Raw genomic sequence first — 13,677 nt, forward strand, 5'->3', positions numbered from 1 at the left:
CTATGAGGTTCTCAGAGAAGTGACGACTATCCCCTTTTCATAGTTAGGAAACAGAGGCTCAGAGAATTTGCATTACACATGGAAACTCCACAGTGGGGGGAGGCAGGACCTAAACTCAGTGCTTTCCTTGGACCACTCTGCCTATGTGAGCACAGCCAGCTGTTACTTCAAATATCAGAAAAGAAATACTAGGGGTTAGTGGGTGTTTGCTTTATCATCACTATAGTGATCCAGAGACAATCCTGAATATATTTACCGATTATCAAAAGGCAAGTAATCTGTGAAGTCCATCTCATTTATGTTACATTATCATAATTATTTAACGTTATAATGTTAAAGAATTTACTTACCATGTCAACAAGTAACTTCCACAGAGGCTTGAAAAAAGAAAAAAAAAAGAAAGAAAGAAAAGAATAGTAAAACATGTGTAAAGTACCCATTTTTTCCTGAAAGTAAATGCCAACTCCCATTCTCAAACACCTGTCCTCTGGTCCACCTGCGTGCCAGGGTCTCTAACGCTGCCTCCTAACCCCTCACCTTTGCTGCCCTCCCATTTCTTTCTCAGCCCTTTATAACTGACTCCTTTAGTTTCCTAACTACTTCCAGGGAGAAAAAGAATCAAACAATTCTCTATATTTCTTTTGGAGGCCTGCTGTGTATGTCTTTTGTCATCAGAAGGCTGCTCATAGAGGAAGTGTTCATCCCTCTGCCATGCGTCGGATTATTCCACAGAGCCCCCCAAGTGCTCCTCCGATGAGTTACCTTTCCCTCCTGCTTGGCCCACAGGTCCCACACAGCGTTGAGAAGGGCCGCGGTAGCCAGATGCACAACACCTTTCTCAGGACCGATCTGGTTAGGAAGCAAAACACACCAGCACGTCTTAGAAATGAAAGAGATTTAGGTCTCCTAGCCAGGGACACATTTCAGGACTTAAAAGGCATCAGTAAAAGCTCATGTAGAGGTTAAGTTTGTTTTTTTTTTTTTAATAGTTTCTAACCTATGGAAAAATTGCAAGAACAGCACAAAAAACTCTTGTATATTCCCCCCACCTCTCTCTATGTATATGTATGTACTTATATACACACACACATATACATATACAAATAGAACATATATAATATAAATAAAATTGATTTTACTGAACCATTTAAGTTGCAGATATCATGCCTCTCGAACCCTAAAAACTTCTGCGTAGGTCCTAAAAACAAGAATATTCTCTCACATAACCGCAGTAGTACAATGATCAAATTTGGGGAATAGGACATTGATAGAATACTACTGCCTAAAAGACAGTCCATACTCAAATTCTGCCAATTATCTCAATAATGTACTTTATTTTATTAACATATTGCATTTGTTCTGCCTCTTTAGTCTCTTTTTATCTGGAACAATTTTTCTAATTTTTTTTAAAGATGTGTTGACATTTTTAACCAACTGAGCCACCCAGGCGCCCTTTTTTTTTTTTTTAAAGATTTTATGTGTTGACATTTTTAAAGCACACAGGCTAGTGGACTTGTAACCGTGTCCCCAGTTTGGGTTGGTCTGTGGTTCCTTCATAATTGGGATTCAGGTCATAATTTTTTGGCACAAGTTCTAAGCAGACAATAATGTCATTTTGGTTTTTTACTAGGGGTATGATCTTCCAGCCCTTAGGTAAGGCAGGGTCCAGCACTGCTGCACTGTGAGGTTACCATTTTCCTTTTCTAAGTACAGAGATTGGGCATGCATTGACGAATCTTGCCTCAATCAGTTATGGTTACAATATTTGCAATACGGTGATTGTCTAACATTATCATTCTTTTTACATTAAGTTTTTACTCTATTATAATGACAAACTTTTCCTGGTTGCTTGTTCACTACCTTAAATGGACCGACCCATGGATTCTTATGTTTTTCCATGAGTTACAAGCCATTACTAACGTATTTATTTTGATCCTTGAATTGTCCCAGATTTGGCCAGTGGGAGTTTCTTCAAGGGAATGCCTTGAAAAGCAAATTCAACGTGCTTTGCAGGAAGTTCAAAATGAAATCCAAGGCAAGATGGCAAGTGCCTTCCCTTGTGCCTTTCTCCATGACTGGATGAGAGTCTGAGAAGTAGCAAAACACAGAGCTGCTGTCAGAAGACAAGGGCAAAGACCCAGTTATTGGACTGACCTTAGTGGGACAGAATCCTTTCTCTAGAGCCTCACTCTTTTCATGCCTTGAACTTAGGGTTCAAAATATAGACTTTTACACATAAAAGTACTCTGGTCTCTATCTTCTTAACTTGGCTCTTCTCTTATGTTCCTGGCTTTAATAACTTCCTCCCCCAACTCCAATACTACCCACATACTCTGTCCCCCAGAAAGGCTGCCGATTCGGTACCTAATCTTCTAGAGGGCCTAGAACACTTCTTCCATTCAAGGAGTAGGAGTAGAGATGAAGTCCATAGGGTCTCAGGATCCAAATATGTCCAGATTCAAGTCTTACAGAAAGAAATCAATTACCTCCAAACACTGTCTAAATCGTTCAAGCCCTAATTTATCTCAATACCATGTTTGACCTTAGAATTGTAAGCCTGTTTCTGTTTTCACATTTGTTGCCATCAAAGGACATCTTAGACCTTAGTAACATTACTCATAGAAGCATTTTATAAAATTGGCCCCTTACCCATCTGAGCTGCCCGTCGCTTGTGAGCTGCCTGTAGAAGCCTCTGAAGTCACCGACGATGTCCCTGAGGTCCTTGTTAAGCACATGGTGGGCGAGGGCATTCACAGCACAGACAACTATTAAGTAAGGATTCAATTCTTGTGTATGTTTTGGTATGAAGTCAATAAATTAAGACATGAAAACACCACAAACTAATGTGGGCGTTTTATGAAAGAAACTTCACATACAAAAGGTACATGTTTTTAAAAACTGTCCCAAATATATCTTCTGTGTTTGTCGTAAGTAATATCATACATATGGAAGAGCTGTTAATCCATACATGGAGCTTCATTTGAGTAGAGCAAACATATTTTGAATGGTTGCCGTGCGAGAAACAGAGCCATCAAGACAAAAGTTTAAGCCATACTCCCAATCTATTTTCTTGTTCACTTTGGAAAGTGTACAGGCAGTTTCAAAACCAAACCCTGCTAGTTTGTTGTTCCTAAGGAGTAAGAAGACCCTGACTTATCACCAAAAAAAAAAAAGAACTTCTAATTATTGTCAAGCATAGAAAATATCTTGAATTCACAACATAACACACAAAGATGAAATGAATTTGCAATAAGCCTAATACATGTAAAATGTTAAAGTACATGAAAATACTTTTCTTAAATATTACATTTCTTCCTATTGACTTACTTATGATATACTACTCTTAAGTAATTTGAAAGTTAAACTTAATTTGGTTCAGCATGACCACTGTTTTTTTTGTTTTTTGTTTTTGGTATTCTACTGAAGGCTTTATTGTGTTATTTCAGATGAAGAATAAGTAACAAATTGAATGGGAGAGACCCTTCTACCTTTTAGTCATTCTAGAAAAACAGTCTATACATCAATGGCCAAAATAATCAAATCAAGTCATCTGATTAGCCCCAAAGCAATTAATTTGTTACAAAAATTTTTGATAAACTTGTTTGGTGTTGCCATTTCTGCGATATGACTCAGACCATTTCGTAGGACAGCTGGAGAGTCGGCCAGATCCTAAGAGAAAGACCGTTTCAGTATATGAAACATGCTGTCAGGACGTGACTGGCCTCTATGTGGAGAGCACTCAGATGATTGCACACTTGCTGTTAAATACAGCATTAGGGCTGGACCAACCATTCCATGTTCTCTAGGGCTTTTGTTAATGGGATATAGAATCATTCCAGTTCAGACATGTATTCCCTAGAACCACGAGAAGACAGAATCCTCCTCACGCCTTAATGGTTGGTGCTCATAGATTAAAGACCTCTGAAGAATCTGTCAGCAAGTCACAGAGAGGTACACTATTATCTAGTAAAACCTCCATCTCGTTGATGAGATGGTGGCCAGAAATCACTGATGAAGCACTCCTCCGGCTTGCCCCACATGGCAAACGCATTTAACCCAAGTTGAGGATGACCTCCTCTTTTACAGCTTCCCAGAGATGCAGCACTAATATATTCATCTAGAGTATGTAGATTGTCCTTGCTCAAAAGGAGGGCACTGCAAGAAACTAACTAAAATTTCGTGCATTTGACAGAAATTTGGGTACTGGTGGTCATCCACTGTATGGGACAGTCTACTTCAGGTTTGCTTTGCTGCCGTGGGTGGGAGATTTCATCTGGAAAAAACTGGCCATTGAAGGCAGTGCCTTGCTGACTAACTCCTAGGGATCCCCTGGCCCAGGAAGGACATGTCCATAAAGCCTATGAATGACCATGAGTGCCTGAGCCCGAGGGCTGGTGTGAACCCTTACAGCTCTTTTTGTCTCTTTAGAAATTCTTCTTTCTTCATCTTTTTTTCCTCTATTAAAAAAAAAAAAACTATATTGGTTTATTCTATTAAAAAAATAACTAAAACCCTCCCTCCCTTTCTCACACACACATACTAGCACTGCCTTCACAGTAATGAGGAAACCACTATTTCTTAATTTTTTTTTTTCCGATCATAAAAGAATGAACTACCAGGTAAGTAGGCTGACAAAGGCACAGAAGAACTGTGATGAGCTAATGGAATTTTTTTCAATGTTAATGTGAATGCCATGTAACACATTCAGTGAGACCGTGGTAAATTACCTCAAATATGGAGCAAGGTTAAAGTTAAAATGGGTTCTGTCATGTTGTGGTCGACAAAAGGCAGAAGCGGACTACATCACCGCAAAAGAGCCGTTTATTAAAGGCGTAGAGAGATGTAAATTGATTCACGCCTGGCCGAGATGCCCATCAGGACGGCTGGGGGATGGGAGTGGAGGAGGGACAGGTCAGCGAAGGCCCCAAAGCACAGAGCTCAGCAACCAGGGAGAGGAGCCTCCTATCTCCTATCTTGTGTCTCAGTGAGCACACAGGGTCCCTCCACCTCGAGCCGGAGTCAGCAAAGTTCAAAGTCTCAGCTATTAACAGAGTGGTTCCAATGGCCGTTCCCGTAACATATTTTGTAAGTTTGCTGAGTGTTACGCAACACTTGGGGACCGCCCTATATGGTCTGCAGAATGGAGAAGGCGGCTTCATAAAGTACTCGACTTACACCAGAGACAAAGTTGCAGGAGAAGCTGACACGGCTCACAAACCTGTCGTGGTCAGCGGGCACTGCCTTATGGAAAACATTAACAGCAAATGGTTGACTTAATGGAGAGGGAGACAGGGAATAGTTGCCGAGTCTCCTCCCGCTACCTGGCAAATTCCTAGCTTCAAGGAATAATCTTCAAGACTAATCTCACAGGCTCACCTCTGTTCTGAAGCTGCCCAAGACCCTCCTGGACAATGAACTAAACTTCTGTGTAACTTGTACCAGCTTTTAAAGAACTGTCCTTCTCACACTGCATGATCTTTTCTCCTATGGCTGTGTCCCTGAGAAGTTTGTGCATTCCTTCTCCGTGTATGCAGGATTCTGTCCCCTTTCTCTATCTCACTAAAATGATCTCTCCAGTGCCTGACACATGGGAGCGCTCAAGGGAAGTCTCTTACAGAACTGGCTGAGGGCACGACTGAAGGCCAGCCCTGTGAAGAGTGGAATAGTGGCCACCTCACATCCACTTAAAGTGCAAGAAAGGTTCCCTTGTCCTCACACACACACATATGCACACACACACACGTGCGTGCGTGTGCACACTCACCTTTCATCTGCTTGACAATATTAAAATCTTTCAGTGGGGCAAGACTTCTATTTTACATCTTAGGGAGAGCTGACAGTGCAAATATCATGGGAGAGGTTCTACTGCATCACCACCAAATTTAGAGAATCTGTTTCCTTCCTTCTTAGATCCTCACACCTCAACTGTCATCATTTGGCTTCAGACCCTAATGATCCATAGAAATTGATCTGGCAAAGGTCACCTTTTGTACTTCTTGAATTTTGTACCTTGTACATGGATTAAGTATTTCAAAACAAAAATCAAACAAATAATTTGTATTTAAATGTGGAAAGAGGGGTGCCTGGGTGGCTCAGTCGGTTAAGCTTCTGCCTTCGGCTTAGGTCATGATCTCAGGGTCCTGGGATTTAGCCCCACATCGGGCTCTCTGCTCAGCGGGGAGCCTGCTTTTCCCTCTATGTTCTCTCTCTTTCTCTCAAATAAATAAATAAAATCTTTTTTTAAAATGTTGTAGAAAGAAAGCACTTCAGGGAGTGGCTAGCTGAGCAGCCATCTGGGCCTCAGTCTCCTTATCTAAAAAATGAGGGGCCTCAAGACCCCCACTGAGCTCTCTCCAATTCTGAGAGAACTGTACTCATAGCTCAGTGAACAACCTGCTTTGCCCAGATACCAGCTCTGAAACAGGGCAGCCAGAGGCCCTTCCACCGTGAGGAGCAGTGGGCCTGAAACCACTCGCTGTGCAGTACTTTGCAGAGCAAGTGGCTCGCTGTGCACATCCCAATAAGCCTTGCCACACAAGTGCCCATCTGTCCCTGTCATGTCCCTCAGCCGCCCGCCTAGCTCAGGCAGAGAAACAGGCCGAGATTCACGGATATGCCCGCAGTCCATTGACCCCTGCAAGGAGAAGGGCCGAGTTCTGCCGCCTTTTCATTTCTCCCCATGAAACAAATAACAAACCACGAAACATTGTCTTTACTCACCCTGAACAGCGTAAATACAGAGAAAAGTAAGGTCACAACTGGAATCTAAGTGAAAACGAAGCATTCCGGAACCTTAACGAGAATGTTCAACTCACCAACTTCCGTGCCTTTTCCCAGAGTGAAGGTAAGCCCGTACCCCTTGAGCCCGTCTTCCGCATCGGTCTCTAAGACGACATAGGCAGCCGAGTAGTCAGGGTCTGTGTGCTGCAGGAGAAACGCACCCCGCCCCACAAGGCAAACATGAGAAACCCAAAGGTACCCCTCAGTACATCACGTAAGACTAGAAAACGCAACAGGGGACGTTCAAGAGGAGCTCGAGTCTGATGCAAGCCTTGGTGTGCCCCCCCAAAATGGAGGAGTTCTGAATGGACAAAGGGAAAGTCCCCCTGACAGATTCATATCATTTCAACAAGGGCAATGCATACATTTTCAGTGCCAGTTTGCCATTAGGCCTCCTCTGATGATCAGCTCAGATTTTAATCCAGGAGTTTTTGCCTAAGCTACCTCTGCCAGCTCTCTGAACAGAGCTGTATTCACAAGCAGCCTCAAATGGAAGCAGCCAAGCCTTCAGAAAGCCTCACAGAAAACTGGACTTATCTTCGCTGCAGTCTGTAGCAGGGCTAAAAAGACAATGGCGCTGGTTCAGAGATTGCTGGGCGGAAACAAAGAATTAAAACTTAAGGACAAATTAGCCCGCTTTTTGTTTTGTTCTTTTTTAAAACTTGCTACTATCAAATGGTATTTTGGTAAGTGTTTACTGACCGACTATGATGAAACTCAACACTACCTGCTGATATGGGGGATGAGGGATGCAGAAGTGAAAAAACCAGTCTGTCTCCAGAAATTTCCCCTCAGTAGGGAGAAGCAGGTGAGAACTACTGTGTGAGAAGTCCCCAGGAAGAGCAAGGGAGCAAGGAAAGAGGAAGCAGGGGACTGAGACACTAGGATGGGCAAGGAGACAAGTGAAGGCAGGGGCAAGGGAGAGCCATAGGAAACCCCGAGCCTTGTGAGACAGAAGTGAAAGGCCCCTGGGCCACCGGGGTGGCAAGTGAATGAAGACAAGACTGGATAGGTGGTGTGGGGGCAGATAATGGAGACCCCCAAAAGCCAGGCAGAAGATCTGAATGCATCAATAAGGAATGTAGGATGCAACTATTGATGTCTTTTTGCATAGGGCGGTGACAATTGATGTTTTTATTGTTACTATTATTACTACACAGTATTTGTTGCTCTGAAAAACTATTTTAAAAGCTACTTGATTTAATTTAATCCTTACAACAATATTATAAAGTAGGTGCTATTATCCCTATCTGACAGGAAACCGAGTTTATTTTTTTAAAGATTATATTTATTTGAGAGAGAGCAGGTGAGAGAGAGACAGCATGAGCTGGGGGTGGGGAGGGGCAGAGGGAGAGAAGCAGACTCTCCGCTGAGCAGGGAGCCCCATGTGAGGTTCTATCCCAGAACCCCAGGATCATGACCTGAGCCGAAGGCAGATCCTCAACCGACTGAGGCACCCAGGCGCCCCGGAAACCGAGTTTAAAGCAGAATTTAAATCCCTGTGCTCAGGGAAGGGGAGGAGGCACACAGAAGGCCTTTGTCTGGTATCAAAGCCTAGTGGAGAGCATTCGGTGTGAAGGGTTGCTGGGCACCAGCTGCATATCAGAGGTTGTGCAGGTTGCTGAGGGGGCATAGACACGTCTGCCCTTAAGAAAGTTAGAGTTTAGGGGAGCCTGGGTGGCTCAGTCGGTTGGGCATCTGCCTTCAGCTCAGGTCATGATCCCGGGTCCTGAAATCAGGCCCTGCATCGGGCTCCCTGCTCAGTGGGGAGCTTGTCCTTCTCTCTCTGCTGTTCCTCCTGCTCATGCTCTCTTTCTCTCAAATAAATAAAATCTTTAAAAAAAGAGAAAGTGGGGCACCGGGGTGGCTCAGTAGTTAAGCATCTGCCTTTGGCTCAGGTCATGATCCCAGGGTCTTGGGATCAAGCTCCGTATCGGGCTCTCTGCTCAGCAGGAAGCCTGCTTCTCCCTCTCCCGCTCCCCCTGCTTGTGTTCCCTCTCTCGGTGTCTCTGTCAAATAAATAAAATATTAATAAATAAATAAATAAATAAATAAATAAATAAATAAATAAATAAATAAAGAGAAAGTTATGGGAGCCTGGGTGGCTCAGCTGGTTAAGTGACTGCCTTCGGCTCAGGCCATGATCCTGGAGTCCCAGGATCGAGTCCCTGAGCAGGAAGCCTGCTTCTCCCTCTGACCTCCCCCCTCTCTCATGCTCTCTCTCTCACTCTCTCTCTCAAATAAATAAATAAAATCTTTAAAAAAAAGAGAGAAAGTTATAGTTTAGAAGCCATGGTTATAGAAACTCTAATAGCAAGAGGCAGGACATGGTAAGTCTCTGGGAGAGATACAAACTATGGAAGCCAGGCAGAGAGCACTATGAGTGGGATGCATTTGAAGCTGGAGGAGACTTTATGATGAAAATAGAATCTGAGCTGGTTGGTTGAGGATGGGGAGCTTTCCAGTGAGGACTGAAGCTGTACACACAGACGGGGTCTTACTGGGAGCAAACCGTGAGACAGGAGGGCCCTTGGGGCCTGAGCCCTGCAGAGGGAAGAAGGAGGCCAGTAAGGAAGCAGCCGAAGTCAGGGTGTAGAAGTGATGGCAGGAGGCAGCTGACAACATGACCCGCAGCCCCGGAGAAAGGACCCTGGAAGCAGAAAAAACAGTCAATCCCAAGAGAAGGAAGGAGACAGAAGATTTCAGATGAAGGAGGAAGTAAGCGTAAAGGTTGGAGGCAACAGGGATGAACCAGTAATTTAGTCTTTGGTGGGGAAGGAGCAGACACAGAAGGAAGAAGAGAGATGTTAGGGTCAAGGAAAGGTGATTCCAAAGTGGGAATCCCTGTCTCTATGGGATAGAAAAGGAACCACTGGGAAAAGAGACTGAGGAAGAAAATACTGGAGATGGAGGGGATGAGAATGGGGGCCTCGTCAGTCAAGAAGGGTGGGGATGGGGACACAGATTTGTCTGGGAGGATAGGACTCACAGAATAAAGGGAAAGATGAGAGGGTTAGTTTGGAGGCTGATGGGTGGAGATGGGGCCCACGGTGCATTTGTCTTCAGTCTTCTCCGTGATGCAGTGGGCAGTTTTCTAACTGCTGGGGGTGCGGGAATGGGAGCCAGAGGAGAGAGAGAGTGGTCTGGGAGCACAGCCACTCCTGGGAGCTCAGCAGACAATGGGGAAAGGAGAGGGAAAGTATGACTGGCTGGGAAGTGGTGGTGGTAAGGGGAGGGTGTCAGCTGGAGCTGGGCTAAGAGCCGACAGCCCTGGAGCTCTCTGGAACCTTGATGAGTGCCTCAACAAGCAAGCAATTTATAAGTACAGGTCTGAGTGCTCCATGTTTCCTAAAAGGCCGATAAAAAAATCACAGCTGAATCCTTTACTTTTAACAGATTTGGGGGCAGTCTCAGGGCTCCTTCATGAAAATATCCTGCTTCTGATCAGGAAGCCTCCTCTGCTTCTAAGTGCTGAACAGAGCTGAATTGCTGAGTTCAGCATGTCATGAGGGTTTGGGAAGCAATACCTCCCAGAACTGCAAAGTAGCACATTCTATTAAGAAGGCACATGAGAATCAGCACACAACACACCCCATATCTCTGGAAGATAAATACTTAAGTATTTATGAGTTTGCAATACAGGTATCAGAGAACTTCTCTTGACCCTGAGGTCATAAACAACTTAGGCCCAGAGACAAATTCCATTTCTTAAAATTATTCTACTTAAAACCGGGCTACTTTAACACTTCACAAATTCAAAGCAGAGAAAAATCTAGGCCAGAGGCCCTTCTACTTCAGTTTCCTCATATGTAAATAGTAATTAGACAATACTTTTTGATGGCTTTCTCTGTATTTAGGCACCTGATGGGCATCTCATTTATTACATGAAGCAGATATTATTATACCTATGTCACCGATAAGAAAACTGAGACCTTGGAAAGAGCCGTGATGTCCATCGACAGATGAATGGATAAAGTAGATAGAACTAGAGGCTATTATGCTAAGCGAAATAAGTCAATCAGGGAAAGAATTAGCATATGATCTCACTGATGTGTGTAATTTAAGAAACAAAACATAGGATCATAGGGGCAGAGAGGAAAAAAATAAAACAGATGAAACCAGAGAGGGAGACAAACCATAAGAGACTTTTTTTTTTTAAGATTTTATTTATTTATTTGACAGACAGAGACACAGCAAGAGAGCGAACACAAGCAGGGGGAATGGGAGAGGGAGAAGCAGGCTTCCCGCAGATCAAGGAGCCGGATGTGGGGCTCCATCCCAGGACCAATCATGACATGAGCCAAAGGCAGACACTTAACGACTGAGCCACCCAGGTGCCCCACCATAAGACTCTTAATCACAGGAAATAAACTGAGGGTTGCTGAAGGGCAGGGGGTGGGGGAAGTGGTAACTGGCTGATGGACATTAAGGAGGGCACATGTAATGAACACTGGGTGCTATATGCAACTGATGAGTCACTGACCTTGACCTCTGAAACCAATAATACATTATATGTTAATTAACTGAATTTAAAATTTAAAAATGGAAAAAAAAAGGAAAACCAAAGCTTAAGAGAGTGAGCGGTTTAACCCACAGCTGCTACACATCAGAGGGGCAAAGTGGTTGCATTAGTTCAAGTGTTTGAATTTTACAAGCCAATGAAATTTCAAACACTTCTTTGGAGATCCACAAAGGATTGCCAACTGGGTGGTTTTTTTTTTTTTTTAAGTCATTTAACATAATATAAGAAGGAACACAAAGATTTTAAAAAGCGGGAGTAACAATCTCAGAATAAAGGACATTTAAACGTAATAACTTTGTTTAGTCAGCATTTTTTTTTAAAGATTTATGTATTTCATTTTTTTGACAGAGAGAGAGAGACAGCGAGAGAGGGAACACAAGCAGGGGGAGTGGGAGAGGGAGAAACAGGCTTCCCGCTGAGCAGGGAGCCCGATGCGGGGCTCGATCCCAGGACCCTGGGATCATGACCTGAGCCGAAGGCAGATGCTTAACGACTGAGCCACTCAGACGCCCTAGTTAGCATTTTTTTTTTTTTTTTTTTTTACGAGAGACCTATTTCTAAAAAAGTATTTCAAGTTCACAAACAGCATAGGTAACGTAATGGTATCAGCGTGCCCTCCACCCACTTAGGAAGCACAACATTAGAGGGCGAATTAGAGTCCTCTGGTACTCATTCCCCTCCCTCCACACAGATAACAGGTAACCATCATCCTAACATGGATGTTTCTCACTTCCCTGCATTCCTACAGACCCAGGCAATTTTATTTTTCTCCTCTGTGGACTGAGGGCAATGAGAATCCAGTAGGTGTCAGCCCTCGGGGAGACCCAGTATAGAACTCCTTCCTATATTTGGGAACCACTGCACTAGACCATGGTAGGGATGGAGAGTGTCCCTCCAAACACTATCAATAAGCAAACACGCCCTTCAGTATTTAAGTAGAAGGCTGTGCCTTTACAACATCTCCAAAGACTGGTATTTGCATAACTCTCAACAGTGTAAATCCCTTCTAACAGTGTTTTCAGGTAATTTCATGACAGCCCCCCGCACATGCCCCAGAATTACTACGAGCTTGTTTGTCTGCTTTCCCAGCTAGAGTGTGACTCCATTTCATAGATGGGCCCAAGATGCCCAGAGAGGTTGGCGTCTTCTCTAGGTCACACAGCAAGCTGTGGAGGAGGCAGGATCATAACCCAAAACACCCAGGCCCACCACCACGAACCCCACCAAGGTTTCAGTGCAGAAGAAGTATGTGTTCTAGGGTTTCGTGGGTGGGGATCCAACAAGAGCATTACGCTGTTGTTGCTTATTACGCATTCTACCATTTCCAGCAAAATGCGAATCATAAATGTAACAACAGAAGTATAAAACGTCAACAAATAAAAAATAAGGAAAGAAAAAAAAAGCCCAGGAGTTGTGGAGAGTTTCGGGTTACTTTTATTCCCTTTCCCCTCCCGGCCTCCCCCTTTGCAAAAGCAACGGTGCCAAAGTGGGGAACCTCCGCGACCCGCTGGGCTCCCTGCGCATACATGGGCCTGGACGTCCGCGGGAAGAGGCACCCGGCTGTCGCTCAGCGCTTACCATGGCGTCGGAGCCGTGGCCCCCCAGCGATGTGGGGAAGCGCACGTCGCGCACCAAGAGTCTGCAGATCCTGCCGCGCACCATGTCGCCGCGCACCCGGAGCTTCCCGAGCCGCCAATTCGGCTACGGACACTATGCGCCGCGGAAGGGGCGGAGCCCGGCCCCGCAGGCGCTGATTGGCCGCGCGGCCGCGCACCAGAACTTGACCGGACCGAGTGGCAGGCCAGGATCCCGGCTCCCCTGGACGCTCTGGCGCTTCCCGCCGCGTCTGCAACCCCGTGCTGACCCGCACGGCCCTCACGCGGATTCGCTGCGGGTCGCGGAGGACCCGGGACTGGGGGGGAGGGGTGTCCCGCGCTGCGTCAGCGTTTTGGCAAGACCGTGCCCCGCCCGGACGGGAAACTCGAGAAGGAACTTTCCCCGGCGCGGCGTCCAAGAGGAAGGAGCGGGGTCTGAACAAAGTTCGGTCGCCCAATAGCACAGTTGGGCTACGGGCTCCACTCTTGACCCAAGTTAATGCCGGCGCAGCCTGGGGAGACGTTAGAAAATCCTAGGTGTCTAAGTGACCTCAGCCCGTTTGTTACCCGATAAATTAAGAATCAAGTCACCCTTTATTACACCCCTTCTGAGGCGGCGTGGTTTAAATACATTTTATGTATTTAATTACATCTTATCCGTCCAGCTCTGCAAGGTGGTGTAGAAATGAGATTGAGAGAGATTAAGTGACTGGCTCGAGGCTACACAGCTAGTTAGGTAAGTGGCAGAGTGTTCCGGCTGCAAATCCTGGGCTCTGTCCT

General features: G+C 45.0%; 1 protein-coding gene across 4 annotated transcripts in view; it reads right to left on the reverse strand.

Annotated features, from left to right (window-relative positions):
* Positions 1 to 13,083, reverse strand: part of ENOSF1 (enolase superfamily member 1) — a 28,087-nt gene extending 15,004 nt beyond the window's left edge. Inside the window, exons 1-5 of one of the 4 annotated variants that reach the window (XM_045886965.3) lie at positions 12,881 to 13,083; positions 6,816 to 6,924; positions 2,650 to 2,765; positions 763 to 849; positions 351 to 377 (exon numbers count right to left, since the gene is read on the reverse strand). In XM_045886965.3, coding sequence (XP_045742921.1) covers positions 351 to 377; positions 763 to 849; positions 2,650 to 2,765; positions 6,816 to 6,924; positions 12,881 to 12,964 — 423 coding nt within the window. In that variant the 5' untranslated portion in view covers positions 12,965 to 13,083. The remainder of the gene's footprint in view (positions 1 to 350; positions 378 to 762; positions 850 to 2,649; positions 2,766 to 6,815; positions 6,925 to 12,880) is intronic. The other 3 variants (XM_045886964.3, XM_045886963.3, XM_045886966.3) reach the window with 3 other exon arrangements.
* Positions 13,084 to 13,677: the final 594 nt, after the last annotated feature.

This window comes from Mirounga angustirostris, unplaced genomic scaffold (assembly GCF_029215605.1).
Source record: "Mirounga angustirostris isolate CCGP_5_RB_7025 unplaced genomic scaffold, mMirAng1.0.hap1 SCAF_14, whole genome shotgun sequence".
Taxonomy (NCBI): domain Eukaryota; kingdom Metazoa; phylum Chordata; class Mammalia; order Carnivora; family Phocidae; genus Mirounga; species Mirounga angustirostris.